Source organism: Carlito syrichta, unplaced genomic scaffold (assembly GCF_000164805.1).
Source record: "Carlito syrichta isolate Samal-C Ts95f unplaced genomic scaffold, Tarsius_syrichta-2.0.1 Scaffold305686, whole genome shotgun sequence".
Classification (NCBI taxonomy): Eukaryota; Metazoa; Chordata; class Mammalia; order Primates; family Tarsiidae; genus Carlito; species Carlito syrichta.
The window spans coordinates 568,755-580,760 of record NW_007249782.1 but is presented as its reverse complement, the minus strand read 5'-3'; the positions used below and the strand labels follow the sequence as shown (position 1 = coordinate 580,760).

The following is a 12,006-nucleotide window of genomic DNA, read 5'->3' as shown; positions in this document are numbered from 1 at the left end:
TGAAAGTTTAAATATTAAACCAATAAATCTTTATTATTTAAACAGTTTTCACGGCATTTTTTTTTATAAATTTAAAAAATAAATATTTGCATTATAGCAGAAAGTCACATGTATTGCATCAACTCACTTTTACAATTTAATGACATGAGATAACTAAGCATCAGCACCATAAAACTGTTAAGATTTGTTTCTTAAAATTCAAGGAAATAGTTCTAAAGCACTGCAGCATCAACAGTTTTGAAAGCTACGGCCCAGTGATTGGTTCTCATAGTAGCCAATGTTTCTATTACTGGCAACTATAGAGACAAAAGTTCTTCCATTACTGAATGTTAATAAGCTTTCCGATAAACATCACCCCCACCTATCAGCATCTCAGGATTCACAAAAAAGGAATGAACTGCAAGTTATGTAATATAATTCCTATCTGGAATTTAGGTTTGCACAAAGACATTTTAGCAAAAAAGCAGATTGTTTCCACCATGCTTTTTTTTTTTCCTTTTTATAGATTCTCAGAGTAAAATTTAAATCATAATTTTTAACCTTTAGAAGTCTGCTCAAGTTCAATTACAACTATAGAAACTACTGGTATCAGAACATAACTATTTTATTACAAAACTTAACATTATTTACAAAATGAAAAAATAATCAAATGACTATTGCAGGCCAAAATTAAAGGTTTTTCACCCAGTGATTGAAGAAAAATTAAGCAACACTTCCATGCACTCCCACACCAGATCATTTTTGAAATATGCAAACTTTTAAAATTCATGTTAGTAAAACTTTAATGTATTCACAATACTTGTATGTTTATTGGAAGATGGCAAAAAAATCTCTGGTTCTGTACAACAGGTTTAATATTAACAGTTTGTTCATTTTCCTTTAATGTTTTTGGCTTTCATGAACACTCATAGCACTGAACATTTTGCAAGTAAGAACTGCAATGTACCTCTGTCACCTTGTTGAATTCATCACCACAAGAAAAACACAAATAGTTTAATGTTTTTGCACTAAACTGAATAGTTATAACAATTCCAAAGTTATATTAAACTGAAGCCTTCATTATGATCAATAGCTTGGATCAGTTTAGAGCGTAGCGTTTCTTTTTCTGTATATTTTGGAAGATCCAGAAGATTAAAACAGGTATGGGAAACTGGGAGATAGTCCTCACCACCTCCTGTTGATTGGATGACTAGTTTCAGACTCTTCATACCAAGAATAGGAATGCGATCACTACCTGTCAAAAATACTGACAAAGAAAAAAATCATTCAGCCAGCAACTTCAGAACAACAGAAGAGTAGCAGTCATATTTAGTATAGTCATTACAGCAAAGCTTTACATTAACATTTGCTCTAAGGTGGAAGCCTACTTCCAGAATTTGTGGAAAACAAGTTTTTTGAGACACATTCTAACTACCTATCCACTCAAAATTTTTTTCTTTATAATCTTATTGGCACAAAGAAAGTGCTTAATATCTGATGAATGAATGAATATCACCACCGCCAAAAATGGTGATGAGCCCTTTTTGGGGAAATTTGCTTAAGACTAGTTGGTAAATCGAATATAAAATGCAGTTTTGGTTATGCTTCTATTTGCTTTGTTTCCGTTATTTTTTTGACCAGAAATGTGTAACGGGCAGCCAAAATTCAAATCATTCTCAAAGAATAATGATTTGTCATCCTTACCATATAGAAAACAATTTAACCAAGATTCTCAAAAAGAGATTGCCAAAATATTCTTGGCAATAGCAAGAGTATCTCAAAGGAAATGTTACTGATTTAGATACATAAATTCTGACAGCTTTAAAAAGAGGTCAAATTTCAATTAGAATAAGGATTTTAACAGATGAGAGATACACAGGCATTCAGTTATAAATGAGGGAACTAGGGCCTAGAAAAGTTCTATTTTTTCAGAAATTCCTGAAGTTTTGGTGTTGAAGCATAAAGAAAAAGAAAGTAAAGACCAAATACAGACAAGAGCTATACAACTGACTCTCCATATCTGTGGGTTCAATCAACTGCAAATCGAACATATTAAAAAAAATGGATGACTGTGTCTATATTGAATGTGCAGGCCTTTTTCCCCCCTTGTCATTATTCCTTAGTGTAACAACTATTTGTATAGCATGTACATTGTATCAGTTATTATAAGTACAGTCACGCATTGCTTAACCAGGAGGATATGCTCTGTGAGATGCATCAATAGGCGATTTGTCACCATGCGAACATCACACAGAGGACTTACACAAACCTGGATGGTATAGCCTACTACACACCTAGGCTATATAGTATCGCCTGTTGTGCCTAGGCCACACACCTATACAGCACGTTATTGTATTGAGTACTGCAGGCAATAGTAGCCAATGGTAAGTATTTGTGTATACAGACATATCTAAACACAGAAAAGGAAAGGCAGAGTAGAAATGTAGTATTATACTCATGGGAAAACTGACTGCACTGTCTCTCATTCACCAAAATGTTGTTATGTGGCACACCACTGGACTCTAGAAGCGATTTACAGTATAAGAAAGGAGGCTGGGTGCAGTGGTTCATGCCTATAATCCCAGCACTTTGGGAGGCCTAGGTGAAAGGATTGCCTAAGTCTATGGGTTCAAGAACAGCCCAGTCAACTTGGCAAGACCTCATCTGTACAATAAATAAAAAAATCAGTTGGGTATGATGGCGCATGCCTGTGGTTCCAGCTACTTCAAAGGCTGAGGAGGAAGGCTCACCTGAGCCTAGCTGGTCGAGGCTTCGGTGACTATGAGCGTGCCACTGCACTTCAGCCTGGGAAACAGAGTGAGACTCCAACTCAAAAAAAAAAGAGTATAAGAAAAGACTCAAATCATTCTACAAACATGCACATGTATGTTTGTTGCAGCTCTATTCACAATAGCAAAAACATGGAACCAACTATGTTGCCCATCGAAGTTGGACTGGATTAAAAAAATGTGGTACATATACACAATGGAATATCATGCAGTCATAAAGAAGGACAAACATATGGACTGTGCAACAACTTGGATAGATTTAGAGTCGATCATACTTAGTGTGATCTATCACAAAAACAAAGAACAGACCTTGAACAATTATAATACTATAAGAAAGCGACTGGTAGTAGTGGGAAACTGTCAGGGAAGGGAGGTGGGATTGGCAGTTAAGGGAAACTGCTAGGGGAGGGAAGGGCATACCTCATCAACAAGGGTACCTGAATAATCAACATTTGTATACCTAACCCTGAATTGTACCCCACATCTTTATAATTAAAAAGAAGAAGAAAAAAAGAATATACAACAACAAAAATAAATAAATAAAATAAAAAGTTTTAAAAAAGTATAAGAAAGGATATATGTAGGTTATATATAAATATTACCCTTTTTTATAAAGTACCTAAGCATCTATGGATTTTGGTATCCTTGGGAGTCCTGGAACCAATCCCCCATGGACACTGAGGGACATATGTACTCCAGAGATCTTTTTAGAAATCTGAAGGGAACTCTACAACCCCAGTTTGTTGTAATCATAGTTTATTATAATTATACCATAGTTTTAGTTTGTTTTCATTTCCAAGTTATTGTTTCCATTTCACTTTACAGAACCAATGCTATTTTGGAGGCAAATCAATTTAGCCTTTGAAATAAGAAAACAGTAATTAAGAATGCAGGTTAGCTTCTTTAAAAAAAAATGGTCAAAGATTAAAAACAGGACTTAGTAATAATACTATAATTACATTCTAGTCTCATAAAATATAGAACCTGTTAGAAATACTTACACAGAAATTGTTTTTTCTTTTCCAATGGTAATTCGTGAAATACTTCCCAAAAAATTTTTATCGTAGGATGTTCTGTCCAATATTCCCCTTTGTATTCTGTATTCTAAAAACAACATAACCATTTATTAATATTAAGGAATATTAGTTTTATCTTGAATCTGGCAAACTGGCTTCCTTACTAGCACATAAAGATAACATTGTCCAGGAGCTTGAAACTCATGCAACCAGTTGACTATCATTATTTCCAGGACATTTCACAACTTGAAGCTATTAGTTCCAGGAGTAAGGGAAGAAATATGTATTTCACCGGAAATACTACCCTACCATTTCAAGGAACATGGTAAGACTGTCCTATCATCTTCAAAAGAAATATCTGTATACAGATAAACTAGAATTACTAAAATGACAAAGGACTTTGGATCAACATGGAATTATCTATGATTATTATAAAATTTTCCTATATTCGTGAACAGAATTCAAACTATTTTACGTTCTCTCCTTTTAAAACTGTTAGTATTAAACGACACTAAAAATTTTCTGTGGGAGTCAGCTCTAAGATGGCCATCAATGAACTCTGCCCCTGGTATTCAAGCCCTTGAATAGGCCTCTCCACACTGAATGAGTCGGACCTGTGTAATTAGGGTAATTGTGAATTTGAGAAATGTGTGACTTCTGAAGCTAAATCAAAAAACAAAACTTTGTGCCTTCAGCCCCTCTTTTGGATCAACCTTGGGAGAACCAGCTGCCATGTCACGAGGATATTTAAACAGCCCTATGGAGAAAGATACTCATGGTACTATACTGAGGCCTCTTGCCTACAGTCACTGAGTGAGCCATTTCGGAAAAGAATCTCTATTCTTAACCAAGTCTTTAGCAACTTCATGAGATCCTTGATCCCAAACTACCCAGCTAAGTCACTCGTGAATTCAGAAAACTGTGAGACAATAAATGTTATAAATAAATATTAATCAATACTCAAAAGTTACTGTGAAGCCACTAAATTTTGCAGTAATTTGCAATAACAGAACTAATATATGTCCCCTTTCAAAAATATTAGTATTAAGAGAGAAGAGGTAGGAAGGAGAGAGGAAATAGTTTACACAGTGAAGTGTTCTTTAAAATCCAGTCATATTGGCCTTAACTTTCAGTTCTTCGCAAGATCCTTCCAGCATCAGGTCCTCTGGACACACTGTCACCTCAGCCAAGACCACTTAAGCACATCTATCCTTATTTGTTCATCAGGCTAACTTCTACTTACCCTTTAGGGCTCAGATTAAATGCCAACTAATTCAAATATTTGATTCACTCAACAGATATATAATGAGTTTTAGTCCAAGTTTCGGGTCCTAAGGAAACTGCGTGAACAAAGTCCTTACTTACTTGGTGGCGCTTACCATCTAGTGAGAGATTTTCCAGATTCATTTATCTAACCTAGATTAGGTTATTTCTTATATACTATTCACTAAATCTTACTCTATCTTTGTATTCATCACAATTCAAATACACATTTAATGTCTAGCTTCCCTTACTAGAGGGCAAAGATTATGTCTCAATCTTATTTACTGTCATCTCCCTAATCTCTTGCACAAATTAGTCGCACAGCACAAGGCACACAGTAGAGGCTCAATAAATACTTTCTAAAGGGCTTCTGGAATTTTGGGCTTTACCTATTTGTAATCATGATTTATCTCAATCACTGAACTCGGGACAATTCAAATCTGCAAAACATTTCTTTGCAAACAAGTTTGAAGAAAATGGCTTTAATACTAGCAGTTACTTATCTCTTTGATTTTAATTTGCTTTGAGTTAATTTACATACAATAAAAAACACCAAACTTAAATGCAGAGTTGCTCAGTTTTAACAAATCAATAGCCACGAAACCAATATTACAATTATAGTAAATATTTCCATCATCCCCTCCCCCTGCAAAAAAAAAACAATTCCCAGATATCAATTTGTGATCTCCTTTGCCAGGATCCTGCCCTGGCAAACACTGATCTGCCTCCTATCATTGCTAGAGTTATATATAAATGGAAGCATGTAGCATACAGTATCTTCTGTCTGGCATATTACTAAGCAGTTAATAACCTGTCTGAATTTACATTGTGAGCATGTTATTGGAGGCTGAAAGGAGGATGGCTGAAGTCTTTCTTTTTTCTTTTACATCTCTAAATGGTTTGGTGGAAAAGTAAACACAGGCTCTGATTATAAGATCATTTAAAGCCCCAAATCATAAACACTAAAATTATAATGAATCAGATATACAATAGAAGAAGTCAAAGTATTAAGTATAAGTACACTAAAATATACTTTTTAAAAATGTCCTGTCTGATTGAATAAACATTTCTAACTGATCACATCAGGCAAGGTTTTAAGTACTTACTGAGTGCTCTTCTAGGGTGCTGAGAATACAGCAGAGAACAAAGAGGCAAAAATCCTGCCCTGATGGTGTGTGTGTGTGTGTGTGTGTGTGTGTGTGTGTGTGTGTGTGTGTGTGTGTGTGGTGGGGGAGCAACAGTAAAGACAAATAAGTACAATTTACATTATGTCAGATTCAAAGAAGAAAAACAAAACAGTGAAGGGAGGGAGGGTGTGTGTGCAGGGAGGTGTTACAATCTTAGATCAGTTGCCCAGGGAAGTTCTCTGAGAAGACATAAAGACAAAAAGGAGGTTCGAAAGCAAGAACCTTTTGGGACTCGAGGCACGGGGAAAAGGAAATAGAAAGGTCCCAACCTGGAGGGTTCTATGCTCAGCAAAGAGGTTAATAAGGCTTAAGCAGAGTGAATGAGAGGAAAGATGACAGGAAACAAGGCAAGGAGGGATGAATTATGCAGGACCTAAAAGGCCATGAGAAGCCATTAAATCATTTTCATTCTTTTTTTTTTTTTTTTGAGTTGGGAGTCCCACTCTGTCACCCAGACTGGAGTGCAGTGGCCGCTCCCGGCCACCGCAGCCTCGCCTACTGGGCTCCAGCGTGCCTCAGCCTTCCAAGTAGCCGGAATTACAGGCATGCGCTACCACGCCTGGCTGATTTTTTGATTTATTGTAGAGATGAGGTCTCGCTGCCCAGGCGGTCTCGAACCCGCGGGCTCAGGCAATCCACTCACCTCAGCCTCCCAAAGGCATGGGATTACAGGCTGAGCCACCAAGCCCAGCTAAATCATTTTCATTCTAAGGTGTCTAGAGGTGGGTCCATTTCCATTGGGGAATCTCTTAAGGTTAGTATCTGCATGTTTCTTTCCTTGAGTAGATAAAGGATTTAAGTCTTGCTACTAGCTCTTGTGTGCCTCCCTCAGTTTTAGCTGATTTCCCAAATTCTAAATTCTCACTCTGCCAGACAAGCTGTCTTTTGCTGGGTAGGAAAGGGGACCATGTAGGAAAGGGAACATGAATGGTCCAATGCTTTTTTTTTTTTGAGTTGGAGTCTCACTCTGTCGCCCAGACTGGAGTGCAGTGGCACGTTCCCGGCCACCGCAGCCTCGACCTGCTGGGCTGGCGATCCTTTCGCTTCAGACTTCCACGTAGCCAGAACTACATGTGCTGCACTACCATGCCTGGCTAATTTTTTTATTTATTGTAGAGACAAGGTCTTGTCAAGTTGCCCAGGTGGGTCTCGAAGCCGCGGTCTCAGGCAATCCACTCACCATGGCTTCCCAAAGTGCTGGGATTACAGGCTGAGCCACTGAGCCCGGCCGGTCCAATTATGCTTTAAAATAGTTTTGAAGTAACTCTATTGCCTTAGTTAAACCCTTATCCCTGCCATTAAGAGTAACATAGTATACCAATTCCCAAGCCTTTCAGAGAGTCTAGAGTGTAAAAATGGGTTGCCGCCTGACAACCTTGTCCCTCTGAAGGCTTAGAATTCAATTTTTCTCTACTCTAATTTTTTCTCTTGTTCACTTATTATTATTATTTTTTTTCTGTGTATATTCCTATCTTTATTCCTTTATTGTCATTTTAGTGAGATTCTGGGAAGGAGCATACGTGTTTTCCAGTCATGCTTAATCAGAAGTCCTAATTATTTTAAGCATTTTATTCCTTAAATTATTACATGACAAAATTGAAAATTTTTTGGTGTGTAAACAGTTCTACGAATTTTAAACACATGTATTGATCTCTGTAACCACTGTCACAATTAAGATACTGAACAAGTCCATCACTGTTGTGCTATTAGTTTCTTGTGCTGCCCCCTTCGGCAGTCACACCCTCTTTCTGCCACTAGCCCCCAGACAACAGTTTTGTCTTTTCAAGAATGTCACATAATCATACAGCATGTAATTCTTTGAAATTGGCCTCTTTCATTCAGCATAAGGTCTCTGAGATTCATTCAGTTGTTGCATATATCAATAATGCATTTTTTTCCAACACTTAGTAGTATCTGCTAAATGAATGTATACCATAGTTAGTTTATCCTTTCACCCACTAAAGGACATCAAGGACGTTTCGAATTTTTTGACCCATTTGCAGACTTTTTTTTAAGTTTTAAAAAACTGTGGTGAAATACATACATCATAAAGCTTACATATTAGTCATTTTTAAGGATACACTACACTGGCATTGATGAGTATATTCCCACTGTTGTGCAACCATTCATCTTCAGAAACTCTTTACATTTTGTAAAAGTAAAACTGTTAACAAACACTAACCCCTCATTTTCCCCCTTGTTTACAGATTTTTGTGTGTACACAGCTTACTACCTGGGAGTAGGATTGCTAGGTTACATAACAAATATATAATTAACTTTATAAGAAACTGTTTCTTAAGTGGTTATACCATTTTGTATCTCCACTAGCAATGCATGAAAGTTCCCAATGCTTTGCTTCCTCACTAGCATTTAACTACTGTATTTTTTACGTTAACCATCCTTACAGGTGCACTAGTATCTAACTAATTATTAACACATACATCAGAGAATGCCAGATTATAAAGACAAAAAAATGGGCAGGTCAAACTTGCATATATTTTTCTCAAAGCTGATCTAATGTAGCATGTTTATTAAATGTTTATCAGAGGAAATATCTGAGAATTGCTCAGATAGTGAAGAAAGAAAAATTGTTTTAAAAGTTCCCAAACTTCTTCCTGAAGTTCACTTTATTAGTTAAGGCACCAGTGATAAAGACTATGAGCATTATTTATTTTCTGCATAGAAATTTAACATTAAGACTAATGAGGGAAAAAAAAGCCACCAGGCGCAGTACTTCACACCTGTAATCCCATCACTTTGGGAGGCTAGGTAAGAGGACTGCCTGAGCCCAAGGGTTCAAGACCAGCCTGGGCAATTTGGAGAAATCTCATCTCTACAATAAATAAAAAAATTACTCAGGTTTGATGGTGCATGCCTGCAGTTCCAGCTACTTGGAAGGCTGAGACAGAAGGATCACCTAGGCCCTGCAGGTCGAAGCAGCAGTGGCCACTTGCATTCCAGCCTGGGTAAGAGTGAGACTCCAACTCAAAAACAAACAAACAAACAAAAGTCTTAAGCATCACAACGGCTTTTCAATAATGGTTTTCCAAAGACTGAGGCAGAATGAAAATCCATTCAGTTTTGACTGGATCTTTTCTCCAGCCTGTGTCACAGATGGCATTTTTCTGTATCAATACCACACCAAATACAAAAGTGCTATCTCTAACTCATGCACAGTTACAATCCATTCATTGTGGAGTAAGAAAGGCAGAGTGTTTTTCTACAAGATAATAGCAATAAATTGTATGAAATAAAAAATAGTACACAAAAGGGCAAGATTTCCACCAATAAGCTGTATTCCTCTTTTACCTTTCTTTTTAAATAATGTCATAGGTTTGTTTTTTCCCTACCTTTTCCAATTCCTTCCAGTCATAATTCGTATTTCCAATAACCATTGCTTGTAGTTCATTAGGCTGGAAGAGCAGAAGGACTTTTCCTCCACAGACCTTATGAAAGCCCGCATGAAAAGCATCAAATAAGGAAGCCACTGATTTATTGAATATATAATCCACATAAGCATCCACAAACTCCTGCCTAGAAATGAAAAAGCACACAGGCACAGATTACAAAAATCATTTATGAAGAATACATAATATAGACCTATTATAATTTGAATGTGCCTCATTTTTTGCTACTTATCTACAAAACCGAGAAAGTATGAGTAGGGCTCAAAGAGAACAAAATCAAACATTATGGAAATGCCTATTCTTTCTATGTAAGAATCAGGTATATCCTTGAGGCATTTAGTTATTCTTAAACTATTCCTAATGGAAAAAATGTCATTTGCTAATGGGCATAATGATGCAAATGGCTATCAAAATAATTTTCAAATAGGCACAGACCACTGAGAATTTATATCACCTCACATGCACCCTAAAGAGCGATCTGTTACAAATATTGTGATGGAAAAATAAGATCTCTGAGATTATGGGACAGACTAGTCTTCTGTGCCTTGGGTTCCAAGGAATCTGAACAAAATTTGTTTAAAAAAAAATCTAAGAGGAAGTATTAGTATTAAGCATTCTTTTAGGATAATCATTAATGATTACAAGAGCAGGTTCTTTTAAAATGTATGTGTGTATATAGACATACAAACATTTCTGATTCTTTTCTGCTTCTCAAGATACAAAAGGAAACTAAAGAAAAAAAGGAAACCCCTTTAACCCAGTAACTGGAACCACAATTTCATTCAATTTACATTGCTTTGCCAGCCATAAACATTTTTAAGATGCTATCTGATCAAATAAATAATAAGAATAGGTGGTATTCTCATTATTTGGGTTAATATTTTCTATTTTTATCTTCCAAATAATAAATGGTTCTACAAATGCAAATAATGATAAATTTAATCATCTACAGATAATCTTACCAAGTTTTAAAATAATTACAAATTAAATTTACAAGGAGAAAAAAACAGGTTAAAGGAGGCTGCTATAAAATATAAAACCGACAGGCCTAAGGGAAAGCGACAGCACACACTATCAGGTTCTGATGAGAAAAAAGACCATTTTGTAATGCATAATTTTATAATTCATCCAATTAGAAAGTTAAATTCGTCTATAAATTAAGTCCTTTACCACACAAAAGGCCAAGTCATTTTATGTGTCAACATATCTGTCAGTATTATTACTTCTCAGCATAAGAAAAAATCTGAATCACAGAGTTTTTCAAAAGCATGTCTGGTTTTTTTTAGTTAGAGTCTCACTCTGTCGCCTAGACTGGAGTGTAGCGACATGCTTGCAGTTCACCACAGCCTCGACCTCCTAGGCTCAGGCAATCCTTCTGCTTCAGCCTCCTGAGAAGCTGGGACTACAGGCATGCACCACCACACCTAGCTAATTTTTTAATAAAAACGAGGTCTCACTATAATTCACAGTCTGTTCTCAAACTCCTGGCCTCAAGCAATCCTCCTGCCTTGGCCTTCTAAAGTGATGCAATTATAGGCATGAGCCACTACAACTGGTCCAAACAAAGATTTTTTTTTTTTTTAAAGGATAGGTAGACCAGCCTGAGCATCATAGTGAAGCCCCCAATTCTTCAAAAACAAAAAACTAGCCTGGCATGGCGTGGTGACACCTGTCTATAGTCCCAGCTACTTGGGAGGCTGAAGCAGGAGGAATGCTTGAGCCCAGGAGTTTGAGGCTGCAATGAGCTATTATTGCACTACTGCACACCAGCCTGGGTGACAGAGCCAAACTCTGTCTCATTAAAAAAAAAAAAGATACAGCTAGAAGGACCTAAAATCTTTTCACATCAATTTTAAAAATATAAAAGATACAAACATAGTTTTAAACAGGAAACCGTAATAATCCTAATAGCCAACATTTACTGAGCACATACATGTGCTAAATACTATATATCTTAAAACTATTGCCTCATGTAATCTTCAAAATAATCCCATTTCACAGAAAAGGAAACTGAGGCCCAGAGATATTAACTAATTTATCTGAAGTTACACACCTTCTAAGTAGCAGAATAGGGATAATAGTTTGGATCAAGTCTCTGATCAATAGCCACTAAGTTAACTTTGTCTAAAGAATTACAACAAAACAGAAGAGAACAAAGTAACTCTCTATCCTGCGCCTCACCAGAAATTCCTGCTATTAGTTTACCTTTTGATATTCTTCATGATATTTACCGTCAAGCTTTTAATAACATAGTTCTATTGTTATTCCTTGATCTTTGATGTTCAATATTATCTAACGAACTGAATCCCTATCATGAAAGATGAGGATTTGCCTCACTCTCACTTCCCTTCCCTCCATTATATTT

At 36.4% G+C, this 12,006-nt stretch overlaps 1 protein-coding gene across 4 annotated transcripts in view; it reads right to left on the bottom strand.

Annotated features, from left to right (window-relative positions):
• Window positions 1-12,006, bottom strand: part of HERC4 (HECT and RLD domain containing E3 ubiquitin protein ligase 4) — a 121,028-nt gene continuing 109,022 nt past the window's right edge. For 2 of the 4 annotated variants that reach the window (XM_008062302.2, XM_008062305.1), the window contains 3 exons: window positions 9,585-9,768; window positions 3,770-3,872; window positions 1-1,246 (listed from right to left, as the gene is read on the bottom strand). In XM_008062302.2, coding sequence (XP_008060493.1) covers window positions 1,038-1,246; window positions 3,770-3,872; window positions 9,585-9,768 — 496 coding nt within the window. In that variant the 3' untranslated portion in view covers window positions 1-1,037. The remainder of the gene's footprint in view (window positions 1,247-3,769; window positions 3,873-9,584; window positions 9,769-12,006) is intronic. The other 2 variants (XM_008062301.2, XM_008062303.2) reach the window with 1 other exon arrangement.